Here is a 19,813-nt window from a genome sequence, read left to right as displayed (position 1 = left end):
ATCCTGTACTGCTGCATGCAATTATTCCTCCCCAGATGCAAGACTCTACACTTGCTTTTGTTAAACCTCATCCAGGTTTTTTCTGCCCAGCTCTCAGCCTGTCCAGCTCTCGCTGAATGGCAGCACGGCCTTCAGCCAATCCTCCCAACTTCGTATCATCACAAACTTGCTGAGGGTGGCCATTATCCCCTCATCAAGGTCATTGATGAAGATGTTGAACAAGACCGGACCCAGCACCGACCCCTGAGGAACACCGGTGCTTACAGGCCTCCAACCGGCCTCTGCACCACCAACAACGACCCTCTGTGCTCTGCCAGTCAGCCAGTTCTCAACCCACCTCACTGTCCACTCATCTATCCCACGCTTCCTCAGCTTTGTTATAAGGATGTCGTGGGGGACAGCATCAAAAGCCTTGCTGAAATCAAGGTAGACTACATCCACTGCTCTGCCCCCATCCACCCAGCCAGAGACAACATCACAGAAGGCCACCAGGTTGCTCAAGCACGACCTCCCCCTGTTGAACCCGTGCTGACTGCTCCTCATCACCTCCTTTTCTTCCAGTTGTCTGGAGATGGCATCCAGCACAGCTGTTCCATCACCTTTCCAGGGACAGAGGTGAGGCTGACTGGCCTATAATTGCCTGGCTCTTCCTTCTTGCCTTTTTTGAAGCCCGCAGTGACATTGGTTCTCTTCCAGTCTTCAGGCACCTCCCCCGTCCTCCAAGACCTCTCAAAGATGACCGAAAGCGGTTCAGCAATCACCTCTGCCAGCTCCTTCAGCACCCATGGATGCATCCCATCGGGTCCCATGGATTTCTGAACATTGATGTTGCCTAGGCGCTCCTGGACCACCTCTTCCCTGACAGAAGGGGGGTCTTCCATTCCCCACATCCTCTCACTAATCTCCAGGGTCTCAGATTCCCAAGGGGGAGCTTTTGCACTGAAGACAGAAGCACAGAAGGCATTCAGTATCTCCGCCTTCTCAGCATCCCGTTACCAGCACACCCCGTCACTTAGCAGGGAGCCACATTCTCCCTTGTCTTCCTTTTACTGTTAATGTACTTGAAAAAACCTTTTTTATTATCCTTTATCCCCTTTGCCGGATTTAATTCCAGGCGGGCTTTAGCCTTCCTTGTCGCATCCCTGCAGGCCCTGACAACATTCCTGTATTCTTCCCAAGCACTCAGACCCTTTTTCCACATTTCATGGGCCTTCTTCTTTCCTTTCAGTTTGCACACGAGCTCCTTGCTCATCCACACAGCTCTCCTGCCCCCCTTTCCCCATTTCTTCCTCACAGGGACGCACCGATCCTGAGCTTGGAAGAAGAGCTGCTTAAATGCCGACCAGCTCTCACAGGCCCCCTTGCCTTCCAACACCCATGAGACAGCTCCAAGTAGGGCCGAAAGAGATCGAAGTTGGCTCTCCTGAAGTCCAGGATAGCAATCCTACTTTTTGCTTTGCTGCTTCCACTCAGGATCTTGAACTCCACCATCTCGTGGTCACTACAACCCAAGCTGCCCCCAGCCTTTACTTCCCTGACAAGCCCTTCTCTATTAGTGACAATAAGGTCCAGCAGTGCCCCTCTCCTCGTCGATTCCTCAACCACCTGCATCAGGAAGTTGTCTTCAACACATTGCAGGAACCGTCTGCATCCTGGCCACATTGCTTTTCCAGCAAATATCTGGATGATTGAAGTCCCCCATGAGCACCAGCGCCTGGGATCGTGACGCTGCTTCCAATTGTTTGTGGAAGGCCTCATCAACCTCCTCCTCCTGACTGGGCCCTGTAGCACACACCCACAGCGGTGTCAGCCATACCAGCCCGCCCCTTGATTCTCACCCACAAGCTCTCCACTGCTACACCACTCTCCCCCAGGTGCAGTTCAATACATTCAAGCTGCTCTCTTACATAAAGCGCAACTCCACCACCCCGCCTCGCCGGCCGATCTTTCCTAAGAAGCACACAGCCCTCCATGACAACATTGCAGTCATGCCAGCTGTCCCACCACGTCTCTGTGATCGCAATGAGGATCGCAGCCATGTGACCGCACGCAGATCTCCAGCTCTTGCTGTTTATTTCCCATACTGCGTGCATTGCTGTATGGACACTTCAGGGAGGCAGCATTCCCCTGCCACACTCCATCCCTTCCAACTCCACCCTTGTCACCCATCAAATTCACTTTTGAACCCTGAACTACCTGAACCTCAGCAGCCCTCATTTTGTCCCCTTCCCCCTTCTTTCCTAGTTTAAAGACCTTTCAATGAGGCCTGCCAGCTCCTGGGCTGGGATCCTTTTACCCCTTGCAGACAGTTGAGCTCCATCTGCAGCCGTCATGCCAGGAGCCGAGTAAATTGCCCCATGGTCAAAAAAACCAAAGTTCTTCTGCCTGCACCAGCCTCTAAGCCATTTATTGATCAGGAGGGCCTTTTTTCATCCTCTCAGAGTCCTTCCCCACCACTGCAGGGATAGAAGAGAAGATCACTTGCATTCCCGCACCATCCAGTACCCTCCCCAGACCCTTGAAGTCATTTCTGATTGCCCTTAGGCTTCTCTTGGCAGCATCATCACTGCCAACTGAACTACCAATAAGGGGCAGCAGTCAGACGGGCGAATAAGCCCAGGCAGCTTTCTAGAGATGTCCCTGCCCCGTGCCCCAGGGAGCAGCACACTTCCCTCCAGGTGGGGGGCATGACGACATATCGGGCCCTCAGTTCCTTGTAGAAGGGAGTCTCCTACAACCATCACCCTCCTTCTTTACCAAAGAGGCGTCTTCAAGCGTGGAGCCGGCCGCCTCTCCTTAGCAAAGCTCAGAGGCTGTTCCACCACCTCATTCTCAGCCTCCTCACCCTCCAGTTCCAGGGTTTCAAACCTATTCCTTAGGGGCACCCGAGGAACTGAGGTCAGTCGGGGAGGGCGCCGCCTGCGTCGCTAAGGTGGGACGTGCTGCCATTCCTCTTCTCCTCCCAAGTCAGCTCTCTCGTTTTCACTACGGGAAGGCAGAGAGTCCACTGCAGGCCGGGGGTTGCAATCTCTGCTTGTTTCTTGCAGAGAGTTACACCACCAGTCCATCTCCCTCTCGCAGTCCCTAATGGATCTTATCCGCTCCACCTCCGCCCTAAGCTCCACCACAAGGCTGAGCAGCTCATCCAACTGTTCGCACCTCACGCAGGTGCCATCCCTCCCATCGCCCCCCGGCAGCAGCAGACTCAGGCACTCCCTGCAGCCACAGACTTGGACCGACCGCAGCAGATCTGGGCAGCCCCTCTGTCTGGGTCGCCACAGACTTGTTGGAGCGTGCCTGACATCTGGTAGAGACCATGTTTGAACTTACAGTCACTGGGTCAGCGAGTGGGAGAGCGGTCACCTGCCCTGAAGCTGGTCTCCTTGCAGGGGAGTGCAGACAGGGGTACCTTACAAAAGCACCACGTTAAGACAGCCTGGGAGAGAGCTGTACTCAGCGACCAATCACAGCACTGATTCAGCACTGGTGAGGCCGCACCTCGAGTGCTGTGTCCAGTTTTGGGCCCCTCACTGCAAGAAAGACATTGAGGCCCTGGAACGTGTTCAAAGGAGGGCAATGAAATGGTGAGGGGTCTGGAACACAGGGCTGATGAGGAGAGGCTGAAGGAGCTGGGAATGTTCAGCCTGGAGAAGAGGAGCTCAGGGCAGAGCTCACTGCTCTCTATGGCTGCTGAAGGGAGGCTGCAGTGAGCTGGGGGTCGGCCTCTGCTCTCGTGTCATCAGTGATAGGAGCAGAGGGAACGGCTTCAAGCTGCGGCAGGGGAGATTCAGGCTGGACATGAGGAAGAATTGCTGTTCAGAAAGGGTGGTCAGCACTGCAATGGATGCACAGGGAGGTGGGGGAGGCACTGACTGCCAGCTTCTGCAGGAAATCACCCTACACCCCCTCACCCTTTATACCCCCTCAGCACCCTATGGCCCCATATTACCCTACAATCCCCCTATTTCCCCCACAGTCCCCTGTAACCCCATACTACTCTACAACCCCTCTGTATGCTCCCTAAGCCCCCTACAGCCTTATAATCCCCTACCGGACCCCGATAAGCCCCAGCAGCCTCCTATAGCCCCACGTCACCCTTCGGGGTCCCTGCAGGCCCGCCTGCTTTGGCTTCAGTGCTGGTCATTAGGAAAAAAGAGCGGCGGCTCTGGGACGGGCTGCCCAGGCCTGGAGGCAGCGCTCCTGGAGGTGCTGAGGGAACGGCTGGATGCGGTGCTGTGATGGGAGCAACCCGTTTGTTAATGCAGTCCTCTGTGAGCTTACCACTAGAAAACCGCAACAGCAGCAGGGCCAGCTTCCAACTACAGACATCTGGAAGCACCAACAAGCGCAGCGTTGAGGCACGGAGCCCAGGACTCGTACAGCTGATGTGCAGAATCCAACTCCAACCCACGGCGGGTTATGAGAGCAGATGCGTGGATTTCAGCGCCGCTCGCTGCTCCTGGCTCGCGCCCCAGAGCGGGGTCTGCTACGTTCATAAGCCACGCCATGCATATTCAGCAGTGTTATCTGAGAGCCATTGGCATATTAATTGCTTTTCCGTGAGCTCATTTACATACTGTCCCCCTCCCCAGGGCACGCGCAGTAGCTTCCATTGGATGAAGGCTCGACGTCTTCCTCCCCATTCGGTGCTCGTTCCGGGATGAAGTCAGACTTCTTTTAGCATTAGACGTGGAGGTTGGTGGCCCTGCATGTGGCAGGGGGTTGGAGATTCACCATCCTTCAGGTCCCTTCCAACCCTGGCCATTCTGTGACTCTGTGATTCTTCCTCGCCGCGTCCTTCCCACCTTTGTTTCAGCTCTGAGCTCCTTTCCTTTCCTGTCTCAGCCGTTTCTCATCCCGCTCATCTTCCCCATCCATCGCTTTCTTAGGGACCCCTCTCTGCTGACTCCAGGAGGCTCCCTTTTGGAAACACACTTGGGCAAAGCAAAAAGGTTCAGCCAAGCAATAAATTGGTCTTGGGGCAGCAAAAGGCTGAACTCAACAACAAACACCTCTGGGCCATGAACTCCTCTCAGCTGTGAACCCCCCTAAGCGATGCTATCTGTGAATTCCCTTCGAGTCATCGTGACCAAGACACGACACGGATCCCTTGCAGGCTGTATCCTACAGCTCGCTATCGCAGCGCAAGGATCACGAACGGAGCTGCTGCAAAGATCCCAGCCCCCATCCGGCAGGACGAAGCACGGCTGCCTCACAGCAGCACCGCAGCAGGAGATGCGAAGCCGCCAGCAGCGAGCTGTGCAGACGTCAGCTGGAAGGTGGAGCAGAGACTCCGCGGCCGCCCAGCGCTGTTTTGCCTACTTGCTCACTTTAACAAAAGACCATTTCCAAAATACGTATTTGGGCTGTTCAATCTATAATAGAACACAGTGCTGAGGGACACGGCTCAGTGCCAAACGGTGCGGGAGGCGGACGGTTGGACGGGCTGATCTTGGAGCTCTCTTCCAACCTCGGTGACCGTACGATTCTGTGTTTTGGTGCTGAGGCTTTTGCCTCTATTTCTAAGCAAAAGCACGAGACTCCTTGCCGTCTGCTCTTCACTGCGAGCTGACGGCTCTTCAGATCGCACTGCCCCACACTGCCCCTCTGCTGCCATCTGCAGCACAGCGTGAGGCCCCTCAGCCCCTCGTGCCTTGCGGTCGCCTGCTGGTTCTGGCCAGGCCGCTCCAAAGCAGCTGCTCTCCGAGTGACGAGCGAGCGCCCGGTGCTGGATGCTCAGCGCTCGGCTGCCGGGCGGCGCCTGCACAGGTCACGTTTCCAGGCCTCTGGCCTTCTCCTCCTTGCGTCCCAAATGCTCCCATACAGCCCACCTTGTTCTCGGAGCGACAGCAGGGCTCACAAGAGGCGCCTGTTGCAGCCCCGCGCCAGGAGCCCGGCTGTGGCACAGCCTTTCCCACACACGGCTCTCCGGCTGAGCTGGGCTCTGCTGAGGGCCGCACAGCAGCGCTGTGAGGTGGGGGCTCCCGGCGGCCCCGTCCCACCCTGCTGGTGCCACTCAGCGCCGGCTGTGAGCTGCCCTTAGAGATGGCCGGCCGAGGGGGCAGAGAGGAGCAACGCTGCAGGGAGTCGGGGAGCAGAACGCGGCGTCTCCTTGGCTCCTAAAGCCAGGGTTTCCAATGGCACACGGCACCTTAACGACCTGTTGGGCACGGGACTGGTTTACTCAAAACGCAGTTTGGAAGGGAATGCAAATATTTCTATGGAATGAGGAATTGCAATTGTTTCCCCTGGGCCTGAGTTTCAGGGAGAAAGAGCGATCCTGTTCCGTGCACCAACGACCAGAACAGTGCAAAAGGCCATTTTCTGCAAGACCTTTCTTGTATTTTCCTCCATCTCTTCCCATGTGGTCCGACAACCGATGGATTTATGTACAAGAAGGCTCTTGCCAAAAAATAGGGCCGTTCTTTTCCCTCCCGCGTAGCCCTGGGGAGGCTTCAGGTCAGAACGCCGAGGGGAGGCAGCCATTTCTCTGCCTCCCTTTACCCCGTCCCTACAAATCGCCCAGCTGCAGTGTTCTGTCCTAAGTGACGCCTCTCACAAAGCCCTTCTCTTCCCACCAGGGATCCAAAAGAGCAGCGAGCTGGAAGGAAACAGCCTCCTGTTGGCCCAGGCCCAGCCTCACGCACGGCTGCGCCTCTCAAGCGCTGCCAAACCCTGCGCTTCGGTGTGCCCTGTGTGCCACCAGAGAGCCTTTGGAATGGAGGAACTCGAGGCCCCAAGGAATGCGGGCTGCCAGAGCCAAGGGGTGTTGGAAGGACGAGCCCCCACTGTCCTTCTGGCTCTGCTTTGCTTCATGGAGACGGCACTGTCTGCTGCCATCGCCAGAGCGAGGGGAGGTTCTTCTAATGTGTGCACAGCTGACGGACAGATGAAGACACAATGATGGTCAGCCCGTCCAGTTTATTACGAATCCAAGCTGTTCAGGGAGATGGGGAAGACGGGCGATAGAAAGATGGGAAATAAAGCAACGGTCTGTGTAGCAAGCAAGAGAGATGTAATCAGCACCGCGGGTCCAGCTTGGTTCGTAGTTCAGACCGTGATGTTCAGCAGTGATGGGTCATCAGAGGCCGCTGTTCGGTTGGTGACACGGCGACTGTACAAACTTGTTCATAAGTCCAAGAGACTCCAGCTCTCTTTGGAGCGGCAGCTGCTGGCTTTAGGATCTCAGCAGAAACGCCTTTGTTCCCATCTCCCGGGCCTTGCCAGCAGATAAGAGCAAGCAGGGAGGTGCCCACCTGCATCCTGTTTCTCAATGGATACGATGGCATCGTTCCCCAGTTCAGAGCTGCAGTTTTTGGTCACAGTCCAGATCTTGCGCCACTAAACAGTCCTGAGCAATCTCCTCTGAAGGCAAACAGCTCCGAAGAAATGCTTTCCATTGTAAAATTGCCCACCAAGTGATGTTGGTTGCCACCTCTCATCTCCTGGATAAGTCAGAGTCTCATGGCAAGGAGCGCCTCAGCAAGCAAACTGTGAGCCAAAACCAAAGAAGGCTTCAGGAATGGCGTGGATAGGAATCGTGCATCTGCTCTGCAGCCTCAGGTGGGGCTCTGCTTCTCCTTGCACCCCATGCCCTGCTCGGTGTGGACAGGCCGTCCCGCTCCTGGGGAGCCCCGCTTTGCTCTCTGGCGGCTGACTCTGCACACATCTGGTCCCCTTTGTGTCCGTGGCCCCGCAGCAGAGGCGCTGCAGCTGCTCGAGGTCCGCAGGGCTGCCAGCGGTGCTTGGCGCAGGGCTGGGGCTCCGCAGTGCTTTCTGAGCTCGGCCTGGGCCTTTTCCAGCTCTCCTCCTCCACCGGGGGCTTCACCGCGCCGTCTTCTTCTCCTTTGCCACCTGCAGGTTGCGCTGCCTGTGCCGGACCCATCTCTGTCGCTTTGTTTTTGGCAGAGCATTTTCCCTTCTTTTGTTCTGAGGCTGCTTTTGGGCAGAAGATGCCCCCGGGACGCTGGCAGCTGACTGAAAGGACAGAGTGGGAGAGGTCTGCCTGAGTTGGTGCTGGCTTTGGGGCCGTATCCTGCAACCCCAAGCCAGGGTCCTTGGCTGCAACGCAGCCTTCCCCACACACAGCTCTCGGGTCGCGCTGGCGCTTTGCTGAGGGCTGAAGAGGGGCAGCCGTGTGAAATGGGGGCTCCTGGCAGCCCCACGCCACCCCTCCATGTGGAACAGTGACCGCCTGGGGTTGGGCAATGGGCTTTTGCCAGGTCAGGGAAACACCCCGTGCAGATCCCAACCCCGAGCTGCAGTCTCACCTGCTCTCCTTCCTGACATCGCCTGTTCTCGGCTGCTTTTCACCACAAAGGTGACACGGATCCGGCTGCGCAGGGGTGGCAACTCAGGCAATTCCTCTGCAATTGGGAAGGAGAGAATCTCGTCAGAGGAGACTGTGAACTGCTGGCCGGTGACACGCAGGGCTGCTCAGCCGTGTCCCAAAGCACCCGAGAGGGCCGCTCTGCTCCCATCGCAGAGACCGCGGGCCCTCTGTGCCTCCTCTCCGGGGCGCAGCTCTGCTTTGGGACTGCATGAGTGGCATTTGCTTTGGGAAAGAGGAGCTGGCTGTGCAACCTTAGAGGGGTGACCCCGTTTTCACCCAGTGTGTGCGCAGCGCTGCTAAACATACCTGCTTTTATCGCTCCTTTGTGGTCACGGAGTTTCCGCAAGTCAGCTGGGCTGATGGCCGTGCTTGAGGCTCAGCTTGGAGTTCTGGTTATGGCTGGGGACGCGGTTTGCTTTGGGGCTCTTGGTGGTTGCTCTTCGGGTTGGCGTTGGAGCGGCAGTGAGGAGCAGAATGCAGCACCTCCACACTCTGGATTTGCACTACTGCCTCCTCTTCCTCCGGAACCACCGGCACAGCGCTCTGCCCCCAGGCCTGGTGTGCGGCACATCTTCCATCAGGCTGAGGATCAGCAGCGTCTGCTGCACCAGGCAGCGCACGGCCGGATCGCTGTCCTCCTTGGCGCCCTGCAGGGCTGCAATGGAGCGGGGCTGTGTCACCAGTGGGCCCCACACGGCGCTTCACAGGGCGCGGGGCAGCGGGGGGGAGGCTCACCTTTACGGATGTCCAACACCATCTGCTGGTTCTCATGCCTCAGCTGCCGCCCCAGCATCCCTGTGCACACAGCCACTGTCAGCACCTGCCCGGCCCCAAGGCGCCCGGGGACCCCACAGCACCCCAAGGAGCCCCACGGTGCCCCCAGGGACCTCCATGGTGCCCCAGGGACCTCTGGAAGCCCCACAGTACCCCAATAGTGTTCTCGTCATCCCCACAGTGTCCCAGGGAGCCTGCAGTGCCCCAATGACCCCCACGGTGCCCCAACTGCTCACAAGGACCACGATGGTGCCCCAATGACCCCCTGAGATCCTACACAATGCCCCGGCGAGCCCCATAATGCCCCACTGATCCCAGTCTTGCCTCAATAACCCCCAAGAACCCCATCGGTTCCCCGATGATCCCCCAGGGCCTCCCCCGCACGGTGACCCCACAGCATTCAGCGGGGGGTGGGGGCAGAAAGACGGGCACCCATCAACATGGGACTCACCCAGGAAGCGCACGGCCGCCTCCCTCACGGGCGCCTGGGGGCTGTGCAGGTGCAGCACGATCTGCTTCAGGTACAGCTCCGCAAATCTGCCCCTCTTCTGCAGCTGCAGAGAACAGCACGGTGGAGGAGGCACCCGCACAGATGCCCCCTCCCCTTTTGGCTGCAGCAAGGTGGGTCCCGGGGTGGGGGAGAGGGGTTGAAAGGTGGGGGTCCTTACCAGGCAGTCAGCGATCATCCAGACCTCCGCCATGCTGGCCAAGCGTTGCAGTTGCTGCCACTCCAGGAGCTTGGCGGCGTGGATCAGAGCGTTCTGAGCAGCCTGGGGACGGCGACACGGTCAGGGGGTGTTGGCGGCAGAGCCTGGGGGCCACCACCATCCCCACCCTGCGGTGGCACCACAGCTGGTCTCGGCCAGCAGGGTCCGGGGGAACGGCAGGGGGGATGTGGGAGGGTTTTCTGCACCTTCATGACTGTACGGGTGGGTGCGGGGCAGCAGGGGGACTGGGAGGACCGTGTGGGTGCATAAGGGGGGGATCTGGTATCCAGGAGGGCTGTAGGGGTGAACAAGGGAGGGGGATCAGGGAGAACTGTACGGGTGGGCAGGGAGGGGGGTTGCTGGTCAGAGCCGGTGACCTCAGAGGCCTTTCCCAGCGTTCACAGTGCAGTGACGCAGTGGCCGGGCTGCGGTCACACCAGGCGACCCCACGACCCCTGACCCACGAGCTGCACCCACCTGGGCCACGTTGGGGATGTCCTCATTCATGTGGATGAAGAGCGGCAGCAGGCTCCTCTCCGCCTCTGGCAGCAGCTGCTTCCTGCCCGGCGCCTCCAGCAGCAGCGCAAAGAGCTCCATGGAGCGCCAGCGCAGCTCCACATCGTCCTGGAAGGGGACACACAGGGAGCGGTGCTGAGCTCTGCACGGTGCGGGGGACGTTTGGCTGCTCCCCGCTGCCCCGCGCCCCTCACCTCGTTGAAGCAGGACAGCAGCAGCACGGCCAGCTGGCCGAGTGCACCTGGGATGCTGGCGGGGTGCTGTGCCAGGATGCCCCGCAGCAGACGCATGGCCTGCAGTTTGACGTCAGCCCGCACGTCCTGCAGCCACCGCAGCACGTCGGGCAGCAGGAGCTGCGTCCTCCCGGCGTAAAGGTCCTGCAGGCCGCGCAGCGCCAGCTCTCTGCTCTCGGGCCGTTTGCTGGCGATGTATTTCCTGAAGATCTTCTCCGTGCAGGAGTCGTCATCCCGGGGCCCCTGGCAGCTCCACATCTGTGATGAGTGGCGGTCAGCAGGCGGGAGGGGGCTCGGCCCCCCATCGCCCGAGGAGACCCCCGCGCCATCCCCACACCCACCTCGAAGTAGAGCGCCATGGCCGGGACCTCCCTCCACTGCAGCTGGTGGAAGCGCAGCAGGTTCTGCAGGTGGCTGAAGATGCAGCTGCTCTGACTCTGGCATTTCCTCAGCATCACCCTGTGGGATGGGGGCAGAGCTGAGCCCGTGCTGGGGGCTGATCTTGCCAGATCCAGGCTGGGTGGGGGACCGGAACAGCCCATCCTGCCCCACAGCGCTCTTCCATCTGCACACCTCACCGTGGCACCCCCGAGCTCTCCCCATCTGGATCCCTACTTATTTCAGGAGGGCAGCGCATGGGGCAGCGCGTGGGGCAGTGTGTGGGGCAGTGTGTGGGGCAGTGTGTGGGGCAGTGTGTGGGGCAGTGCGTGGGGCAGCGCGTGGGGCAGTGTGTGGGGCAGTGTGTGGGGCAGTGTGTGGGGCAGTGCGTGGGGCAGCGCGTGGGGCAGTGTGTGGGGCAGTGTGTGGGGCAGTGCGTGGGGCAGTGTGTGGGGCACCGTGTGGGGCACCGTGTGGGGCAGTGTGTGGGGCACTGTGTGGGGCACCGTGTGGGGCACTGTGTGGGGCACTGTGTGGGGCACCGTGTGGGGCAGTGTGTGGGGCAGTGTGTGGGGCAGTGCGTGGGGCAGTGTGTGGGGCAGTGCGTGGGGCAGTGTGTGGGGCACCGTGTGGGGCAGTGTGTGGGGCAGTGTGGGGCAGCACACGGAGGGGGTTGGGGCCGTACTTAGCGAGGGAGCGCAGGCCATTTCGCCACGTGGCAGCGCCCAGCAGCTGCGCCCACAGGTCTTGGGTCTCCATGCAGAGCGCCAGGTTGTCCATGTCAGCGCACAGCAGCAAAAGGCGCAGCGCCTCCATCACCATACTGCAGGGAAATGGGGCAGCGCGGGGTCAGGGGTCAGCGGGGGGTCAGGGGTCAGCGTGGGGTCAGGGGTCAGCGGGGGGTCAGCGGTCAGCGTGGGGTCAGGGGTCAGCGCGGGGTCAGGGGTCAGCGTGGGGTCAGGGGTCAGCGCGGGGTCAGGGGTCAGCGGGGGCGGTGCTGCCGGGTCAGCCGGGCACGGCGGCGCTACCTGATGGCAGAGGTGGGAGCACTTGGGCGGAATGGCTCCTCCGTGATGGCGGTGGCCTCCAGAGGACCGAGCTCCCCAGAGGACACCAACTGGATGACGAGCAGCACAAAGAGCTCCGGGAAAAGCAGCCGCAGCTGCGGGCCGTACTCCAGGTTCTGCAGGAGCTTATAGAGCGCCGTGGCCGCCTGCGGAAAGCAGCCAGACGGCTGAGCGCTGAGCTGCTGCCCCGAGTTGAGGGAAGAGGGGAGGAGCGTTCGCTCCCCTCCATGTGCTGCAGGAGGGAAGCCCCAAACTCACGGCCACGGTAAGCGTGCCGCTCTCGGTCTCCAGGCCCAGCGGCGCCATCTCCAGCAGACGCAGCAGCTCCCGCACCATCTTTGGCACCACGTCCACCGAGGACAGTGCCAACTCCCACAGCTCCCAGATGTCCCTGCGGCACAGAGCCGTCCTCAGCGGGAGCCCCTCTAAGAGTGGGCTGGGGGTCCCTCTCTGTGCAGGGCGGGGGTCCTTCTAAGAGCGAGGTGAGGGTCTCTCTATGTGTGGGCTGAGGATTTTCTCTGCATCGGGTGGGGGTCCCTGTCACGTGTGGTGGGCATCCCTCTCCATGAGGAGCGGGGGCCTCTCTCCGTTTGGGATGGGGGTCCCTGTCCACAAGGGGTGGGGGTCCCTGTCCTTGTGGGGTGGGGGTCTCTCTCTACAGGGTGTGGGGGCAGCACACTTGTCACAGGTGGGGGAGCAGCGCAGCAGGCTGAGTGTCATTCCGTGAGGGTTGGCAGCGGCCAGCCAGGGGAAGGTGCCACGGATGTGCCTCAGCGCCTTCTCCTCTGTGATCAGCTTCCTGCTCCTGTGGATGGCCGTCACGATGCGCCGCACCTGGAAGGGTCACGGGGACAGCAGAGCTTCACTCCACGTGTCCCCAAGGAAGTCTCAAATCAGACCGGTGCTGTGCAGGACAACCCGACCCAACACAGCCTTCCAGCACCCAACCCAACCCAACCCGAACCATTGTGACCCAACCCCACACAAACCCAACCCCCAGCAAAACCAACCTCCCCCCACCCCGACATCCAGCACCCAACCCAACCCCAACCCCCAGGACCCAACCAACCCCAACCCAACCCTCAGCCTCCAGTTCAACCCCACCCGCCATGGGCTCAGCCCCCCGGCAAGCAGCTCACATCATTGTGCGTAGGCTGGAAGTTGACCATCAGCATGGCCATCAAGGTGGAAGCAACCTGGGTGCTGTAGTTGCTGCACTCCTTCATGCCCTGCAGCGCCAGGAGGATGAGGTCGGTCTTCTCCCACGAGTGGAAGTGCTTTGCAAAGCGCTGGGGAGGAACGAATGCAGGAGGGAGGAAGGAACGTCAGCCGCGTTCCCCCGTCCCCACAGACCCTGCGGCCACGAGTCCCGGCACAGCGATCCGTCCTCACCAGCAAAATGACCGAGGTGTTGGTGGTCCAGGTGAGGGAGAACTCGTGCTCGTCTTCCCACTGCTCCTGCTTCCCCTGCTCATCCGGCTGCAGTTCCCAGCCTGGGAAGGAGAGCGAGGCGAGGCTGCGTGAGCGGCGGGAGCCCTGCAGGGAGCTGGACAGCCGCCCCCACCCCGAGCGCGGGGCCGTGGGGCGCAGCTCCCCAACACCATGGGGTTTTCCACTGCTCTGAGCAGCAGCTGACGCAGCGCCATCCACGCTCGGCCCCGCGGGACGTTTGCAATGGATGCAGGCGGTCAGCGGCCGTCTTCTTACGGCTTCTCCGCAGGATAAAAGTGTAGAGGTGACGGAGGGCGCTCAAAGCACAGCGCTGCGTTTTCTCCTCCTGGAAGGCGCAGCACAGGATGAGGCTTCCCACCAGCTGCCCCAGCACGGGCAGGTGGAACTCGTCATAGCAGATGGATCTGGACTGTCCCGAGGAGTGATGGGGCTGTGCGTGGAGAGCAGAACGTTGAGCGCATCCCCAGACAGGGGAAAAGGAGGGACAAAGACCCCGTGCCATGAGGTCAGGCCCTTACCTTCTCCTGGCAGTGATGCGCCAGCAAATGGCTCAGCTTCCAGATGCGCCCCACTGCCCTCTGGCGCGCAGCCGAGTTCTGCATGGAGGTGAAGGGCAGCAGCACCTGTGGGAAGAGGAGCTGCTGCTCTCCTGCGGCCCTCCGGATCACCCCAGGAGGTTTTTGGGGTGGTGGGGATGGGGAGGAACAGCCCTCCGCCGTGCGGCCCCTGTGGGCACAGCTCACCTGGAAGACGTTTCTCAGCTCCTCTCCAATGCTGGCAGTGGGGTGGATGAACACCAAGGTGTCCAGCATCTCATCCAGAGCCCAGAGAGTCTGCAGGACGGACAGAGTGGGGAGAGATCAGAGGGGAGGGCAACAGGGGATGCACGGCAAGAGCCTGTCCTGCGAGGCAGGGGGTCCTGCAGCTGCCCAGCACCCACCTGAGAGTAAAGGTGAGTGTCCAGGTCCTGCTCCGAAGGAAGCAGGAAGACGCTCTGGAAGCACACAACAAAGAGAGGGATCTTCTTCTCCAACACCCCTTCCACCTTGCTGCAAAAACAAGGACTGCGACGCTGAGAGCGCTGCGCTGCGGGACGGGGAGTGGAGCCCCCTGTGGGCAGCAGGGCAGAGCAGGGGGGGCAACACTGGGAGGAACCCCCTCCTCCATGGGGATGTGTGGGGCAGAGGGAGTGTTGAGAGCTGCTGTGCTGGGGGTTGGTTGGGTTGGGGTTGGAGTTGGGGTTGGGTTTAAGTTTGGAGATAGGGCGAGGACTAGGGAGTGGTTAGTGTTAGGCTTAGGGTTAGGATTAGGGTCAGGTTAGGATCAGTTTTAGAGCTGAGGCCCAGCAGGGCTGCAGGACTCCCTCAGCTCTTTGGCAGCCCCAATGGGGCAGAGCAGCAGCCCAGTACCGCCAGGATCTGCCCTGGGGCTGCGGGGGCACACAGGCCGTGTGGGGCCACCTGAATGCTGTGGGGCCACCTGAATGCTGTGGGGCCACCTGAATGCTGTGGGGCAATCTGAATGGTGTGGGGCCACCTGAATGCTGTGGGGCCACCTGAATGGTGTGGGGCATCTGAATGCTGTGGGGCATCTGAATGGTGTGGGGCCACCTGAATGGTGTGGGGCCATCTGAATGCTGTGGGGCCACCTGAATGCTGTGGGGCCATCTGAATGGTGTGGGGCATCTGGATGCTGTGGGGTCACCTGAATGCTGTGGGGCCATCTGAATGCTGTGGGGCCACCTGAATGCTGTGGGGCCATCTGAATGCTGTGGGGCCATCTGAATGCTGTGGGGCCATCCCGGCAGCAGGGCAGTACCTGAGGGCGGTGATGGCGGCCATCGCTTGCAGCCGCAGTTCGGAGCTCAGCTTCTCGTGCGGCTCCTCTGCCAGCAGCACCTGCAGCACAGCAGGATGGCACGGGGCACTCAGTGCTCGCAGTGCTGGGAGGAGCAGAGCCGCCCGCTGCCCCCCTCGAGCTCCCAGCGCCCCTCACCATGATGTTCTCCACAAGATTGTTCTGGTGGCAGAAGACGCGCAGTTCCTGCACCGTGTTCCTCTCCGCTGCGGTGTTGCAGATGCTGCGGATGCTGTGCAGGAATTTCATCTTCTGCTCCTCATTCTGAGGCTGTCGGAGGGTGGGGGGAGCGTGAGCAGGGGGGCCAGGGGGGCACAGCCCTCCTGCAGCTGAAATGGGTCTGGGGGCGATGGGGCACCGCTGCGATGGCAGCGGCCGCAGTCACCTCTGTTCTCCGGATGAAGGCCTCGATGTTGTCCATCGCGTAACGCTCCGCAGCACACATGGGCATCTCAGGGGCGTCCGAGTGAGGAGCTGGAATTGGGAGTGCGGGGGATTGGAATTAAGAGTTGAGTTTAGGGCTGTGGTCAGCGTTCGGGTTGAGGCTGGGGTTCAGGTTAGGGCTGGGGGAAAGGTTGGGGTGTTGGGATTGAGGTTAGGTTTGAGGCTCAGGTGAGGGTTGGAGTTGAGGCTGGGGTTGAGTTTGGGGTGAGGTTTAGGGTTAAGTTTAAGGTTTGGGTTGAGGTTGTGTCAGGTTTTGGTTTAAGGCTGGGGTCAGGTTTAGAGTCAAGGTTGGCGTCAGGGTTGGGGTTGGGTTGGGTTGAGGTTAAGGTTGGGGCTACGGCTGCGTTTGCGCTGGGGCTGGGATTCATGTTTGCGGTCAGGGTTGGGGTAGAGGAGCCCAGAGCAGAGCGAGGAGAGGAGGGGGCTCTGCCCTGCGCCGGCCCCCAGCCCTGCGGGGACCCTCGCTCACCGGGCGGCGCAACAGGCGGCTCCTGGGGGGTTCTGCCCTTCTCGGCCTCCGCGGGGCGGGAAAGATTTCTCTCCTCCATCGCAGAGGAAGATCGGGGAGATCGGGGCCCGACCACGGCCCGGGCGGCCATGGGCGGGGGTAAGCGCTGCGACTTGACCCGAGGGGCGGTTTGCACCGCAGGTCTGCTCGCGTGCTGTCCCATCAGAGTCCTGAGGGAAAGTGAGGGGCGCAGCGCCGGCGCGGCTGGAGCCGAGGGCACGGGGCCGCGTCACAATGGGCCGCACTGTGACTTCACCGCCCCGCCCGCGGGGGTCGGGGTTGGGATTGCAGTCGGGGGCGGGGTTCTGGTTCTGGTTCTGGTTCTGGTTCTGGTTCTGGTTCTGGTTCTCGTTCTGGTTCTGGTTCTGGTTCTGGTTGTGGGTGCGGTCGGGGTTCTGGTTGGCAACGGGCGGGGACGCACGCGCTGAAGCGCGGTTGCTACGGCGACGCGCCGTCGCTCGCGCTGTGACGTCATCTCCCCGCGCCCGGAGCCGGAAGCGGCCGCCGGAAGTGCTGCGGCGCCCCGCGCTGCTCCGAGCCTCGGCTTCTACAAGCGGCTGCGCGGGGCGCCGGGGCTCGGAGGGTGGGGGGGCCGCGTGCCGCTCTGCGGTGGCCCCGTGGAGCCTCTGCTGGGGGCGGTGGTGCCCCGTGTCGCCCCTCTCCGCCCGCCGTGGCTCGCCCGCAGCCCCCCGTCCCTCTGCCCGGCCCCTGGCTTTACACTCCGCCCCCCGTTTCTGCCCTCCGCTTCCCCCTTTCTGGTCACTTCGGTCCTTTTCCGCCGCTCCCCTCGGTGCCTCCCCTCGCTGTCCAGTCCCGTTTCCCGTTCTGACCCCCAGCGCCCCCTGTCCGCCCGTCCGCCCCTCCCCCACCGCTCTTCTGATCCCCGCTTGGGAATCGAATGTTGTTTCTGCATCAGAACAACAGCAGAATGTTGTTGATTTCGTGGCCTCTGCCACCATTTGGGTCCTTCATTACAACTCATGGTTCTTTTCAGGGGCCTTTCTACCTTACTGGGGTTCTCTGATAAGTTTTCCTTGTTAATCCCCCAGACAAATCTTCCCAGCAGCACGTTCTCAGTATAGGAGCATTTTGTCCCCCAGTCTCCCCAGCTGGACCCCCTTTCTGACCAATACAAGCCCCCCAGACCCCTGGCTCCTCCGTCCCACCCCTCCCGTCTCCCCCAGACGCCTTTTCTGCCTCTTAGAGACTCTGTTCATCCCTTTCCCCCCCAGACCCTCTTTCAGCCCCTTAGAGGCCGCACACCTTCCCACTCATTTCAGTTCTTAATCACTTTGGGGTTTGTTGTCCCGTACGCTTCTCAGATCACTGACTTCCTAACGCACTGCTTTACTTTGCCCTGCTGACATCCTTACACGTTCTCAGGAGTTCTGAAAGCTGCCACAGCTGTATCTCAGCGTGGGGCCTGACTGACACGGAACTTCTGCAGTGGCCTCCACCATCAGCGTGACGGCAGCTCAGGCAAGAAGCTGATGGCTCTCTTGGAAATAGATTCGCATTTGCCTTCCTGGAGTGTTTTTGCTCTGCTTGTTCCTGGTGGCTTCTTGTTTTTGTTTCTGTTTTCTCCCAGACGCCTTGCAGGCTGTTCCTGTGCTTCCACTGTCGAAGCACCGAACGATGAAATTAATTTTCCACAGGCAGTTTCTCAAAATCAAGACCCCTTTCTCCACATCCCCAGTACAGATCCGTTCCTGGATGAGGCTGGGGAGATTCCTGTCCAATGCCCAGACATTCAGCTGCCTCCTGTACGTAGAGCCAGGGCTGCCCTTTCCCAGGCGCAGAAGGCGGCCCTTGTCTTAGAAGCTCAGAGCCGTAGGATTGCTCAGCGTGGAGGAGATCCTGAAGCCCAGCTCCAGCAACCCTCAGCTGAACGAGCGCCGCGTCCAGACGGGCTTCAAACACTGCAGGGACCCCGCAGGGAGGCATGGCAGCCCCCAGAGCCCCTGTCTGCAGGACTTCTGGCTTCTTAGAATCATCGAATCACCAAGGTTGGAAAAGACCTCCAAGCTCATCCAGTCCAACCGTTCCCCCATTCCCAACAGCTCCCACTGAACCCCGTCCCTCAACACAACATCCAGCCTTTCCTTCAACACCCCCAGGCTCGGTGCCTCCCCCACCTCCCTGGGCATCCATTGCAGTGCTGACCACCCTTTCTGAACAGCAATTCTTCCTCATGTCCAGCCTGAATCTCCCCTGCCGCAGCTTGAAGCCGTTCCCTCTGCTCCTATCACTGATGACACGAGAGCAGAGGCCGACCCCCAGCTCCCTGCAGCCTCCCTTCAGCAGCCATAGAGAGCAGTGAGCTCTGCCCTGAGCTCCTCTTCTCCATGCTGAACATTCCCAGCTCCTTCAGCCTCTCCTCACCAGCCCTGTGTTCCAGACCCCTCACCATTTCATTGCCCTCCTTTAACACGTTCCAGGGCCTCCATGTCTTTCTTGCAGTGAGGGGCCCAAAACTGGACACAGCACTCGAGGTGCGGCCTCACCAGTGCTGAATATAGGGGAACAATCACCTCTCTGCTCCTGCTGGCAGCACTGTTTCTGATGCAGGCCAGGCTGCCCTTGCCCTTCTTGGCCACCTGGGCACACTGTGGGCTCCTGTTCAGCCCAGCATCCATCCATACCCCCAGCTCCATTTCCTCTACGCCGTCCTCCAGCCACACCGCCCCAAGCCTGCAGCGTCGCCTGGGGTTGTTGTAGCCCAAGTGCAGGACCCGGCATTTGGCCTTGTTGAAACTCATCCCATTGGCTCCAGCCCAGCTCTCCAGCCTGTCCAGATCCCTCTGTGTGGCCTCGCTACCCCCAGGCAGATCCACACTTCCAGCCAATTTGGTGCCATCTGCGAATGTACTGAGGGTGCACTCGATGCCCTCCTCCAGGCCATCAATAAAGATATTGAAGAGGACAGGCCCCAGCACCGACCCCTGGGGAACACCACTCACGACCGGTCGCCAGCTGGATTTGTCTCCATTCTCCACCACTCTCTGTGCCCGGCCCTCCAGCCAGCTCCTCACCCAGCACAGACTGCAGCCATCCAAGCCTCGGGCTGCCAGCTTCTGCAGGAGAATGCTGTGGGAGACAGTGCCAAAGGCTTTGCTGAAGTCTAGGTAGAGCACATCAACAGCCTTTCCCTCATCCACCAGATGGGTCACTAGATCATAGAAGGAGATCAGGTTGGTCAAACAGGACCTGCCCTTCACGAACCCATGCTGCTAGGCCTGATCCCCCGCTCATCCCGCACATGCCGCATGATCTCCCTCAAGACAATCTGCTCCATCACCTTCCCTGGCACCGAGGTCAGGCTGACAGGCCTGTAGTTCCCTGGATCCTCCTTACGACCTTTCTTGTCAATGGCCTAAAGCCACAGCTCGAGAGGCCAGCACCAGCCCTGGGCCTAAAAACACAGCCAGAGAGACCGGCCCCAGGGCCCAAAGCCTCAGCCAGTGAGGCCAGCACAGCCCTGGGGTGAAAACACACAGCACAGCCTAAGAGGCTGGAAGGGCCCTGGGGCCTAAAGCCACAGAGAA

The 19,813-nt window shown here is 60.5% G+C and overlaps 1 protein-coding gene and 1 long non-coding RNA gene across 2 annotated transcripts; both read right to left on the bottom strand.

The window, feature by feature from the left end:
* Positions 1-7,947: 7,947 nt before the first annotated feature.
* LOC125685388 (maestro heat-like repeat family member 5) lies at positions 7,948-12,550 on the bottom strand. The gene is made up of 12 exons (XM_048928381.1): positions 12,266-12,550; positions 11,969-12,153; positions 11,626-11,763; positions 10,904-11,021; positions 10,524-10,820; positions 10,291-10,437; positions 9,775-9,876; positions 9,558-9,660; positions 9,068-9,127; positions 8,639-8,987; positions 8,271-8,366; positions 7,948-7,977 (listed from the first exon to the last, which is right to left on the bottom strand). Exons 1-10 carry the CDS (start codon positions 12,341-12,343, stop codon positions 8,836-8,838), a joined length of 1,380 nt encoding a protein of 459 aa, XP_048784338.1. The 5' UTR covers positions 12,344-12,550; the 3' UTR covers positions 7,948-7,977; positions 8,271-8,366; positions 8,639-8,835.
* Positions 12,551-12,729: 179 nt separating this feature from the next.
* On the bottom strand, positions 12,730-13,499 carry LOC125685517 (uncharacterized). Its single transcript, XR_007373464.1, has 3 exons — positions 13,400-13,499; positions 13,147-13,296; positions 12,730-12,841 (listed from the first exon to the last, which is right to left on the bottom strand). It is a non-coding gene; the product is annotated as an uncharacterized LOC125685517 (long non-coding RNA).
* Positions 13,500-19,813: the final 6,314 nt, after the last annotated feature.

Source organism: Lagopus muta, chromosome 28 (genome assembly GCF_023343835.1).
Source record: "Lagopus muta isolate bLagMut1 chromosome 28, bLagMut1 primary, whole genome shotgun sequence".
NCBI classification, from domain to species: Eukaryota; Metazoa; Chordata; class Aves; order Galliformes; family Phasianidae; genus Lagopus; species Lagopus muta.
Note: the sequence above shows the minus strand (reverse complement) of the source record. Positions and strands in the feature narration are given on the sequence as shown.

Excerpts from the sequence above, each read along its gene's own strand:
- LOC125685388 (XM_048928381.1), bottom strand. The coding sequence starts at position 12,343 with ATGGTGCGGGAGCTGCTGCGTCTGCTGGAGATGGCGCCGCTGGGCCTG. Across the intron at positions 9,877-10,290 it reads ACATCCCCAACGTGGCCCAG|GCTGCTCAGAACGCTCTGAT; the intron begins GTGGGTGCAGCT and ends CGCCGTCCCCAG. Across the intron at positions 8,988-9,067 it reads GGTGTTGGACATCCGTAAAG|CCCTGCAGGGCGCCAAGGAG; the intron begins GTGAGCCTCCCC and ends GCTCCATTGCAG.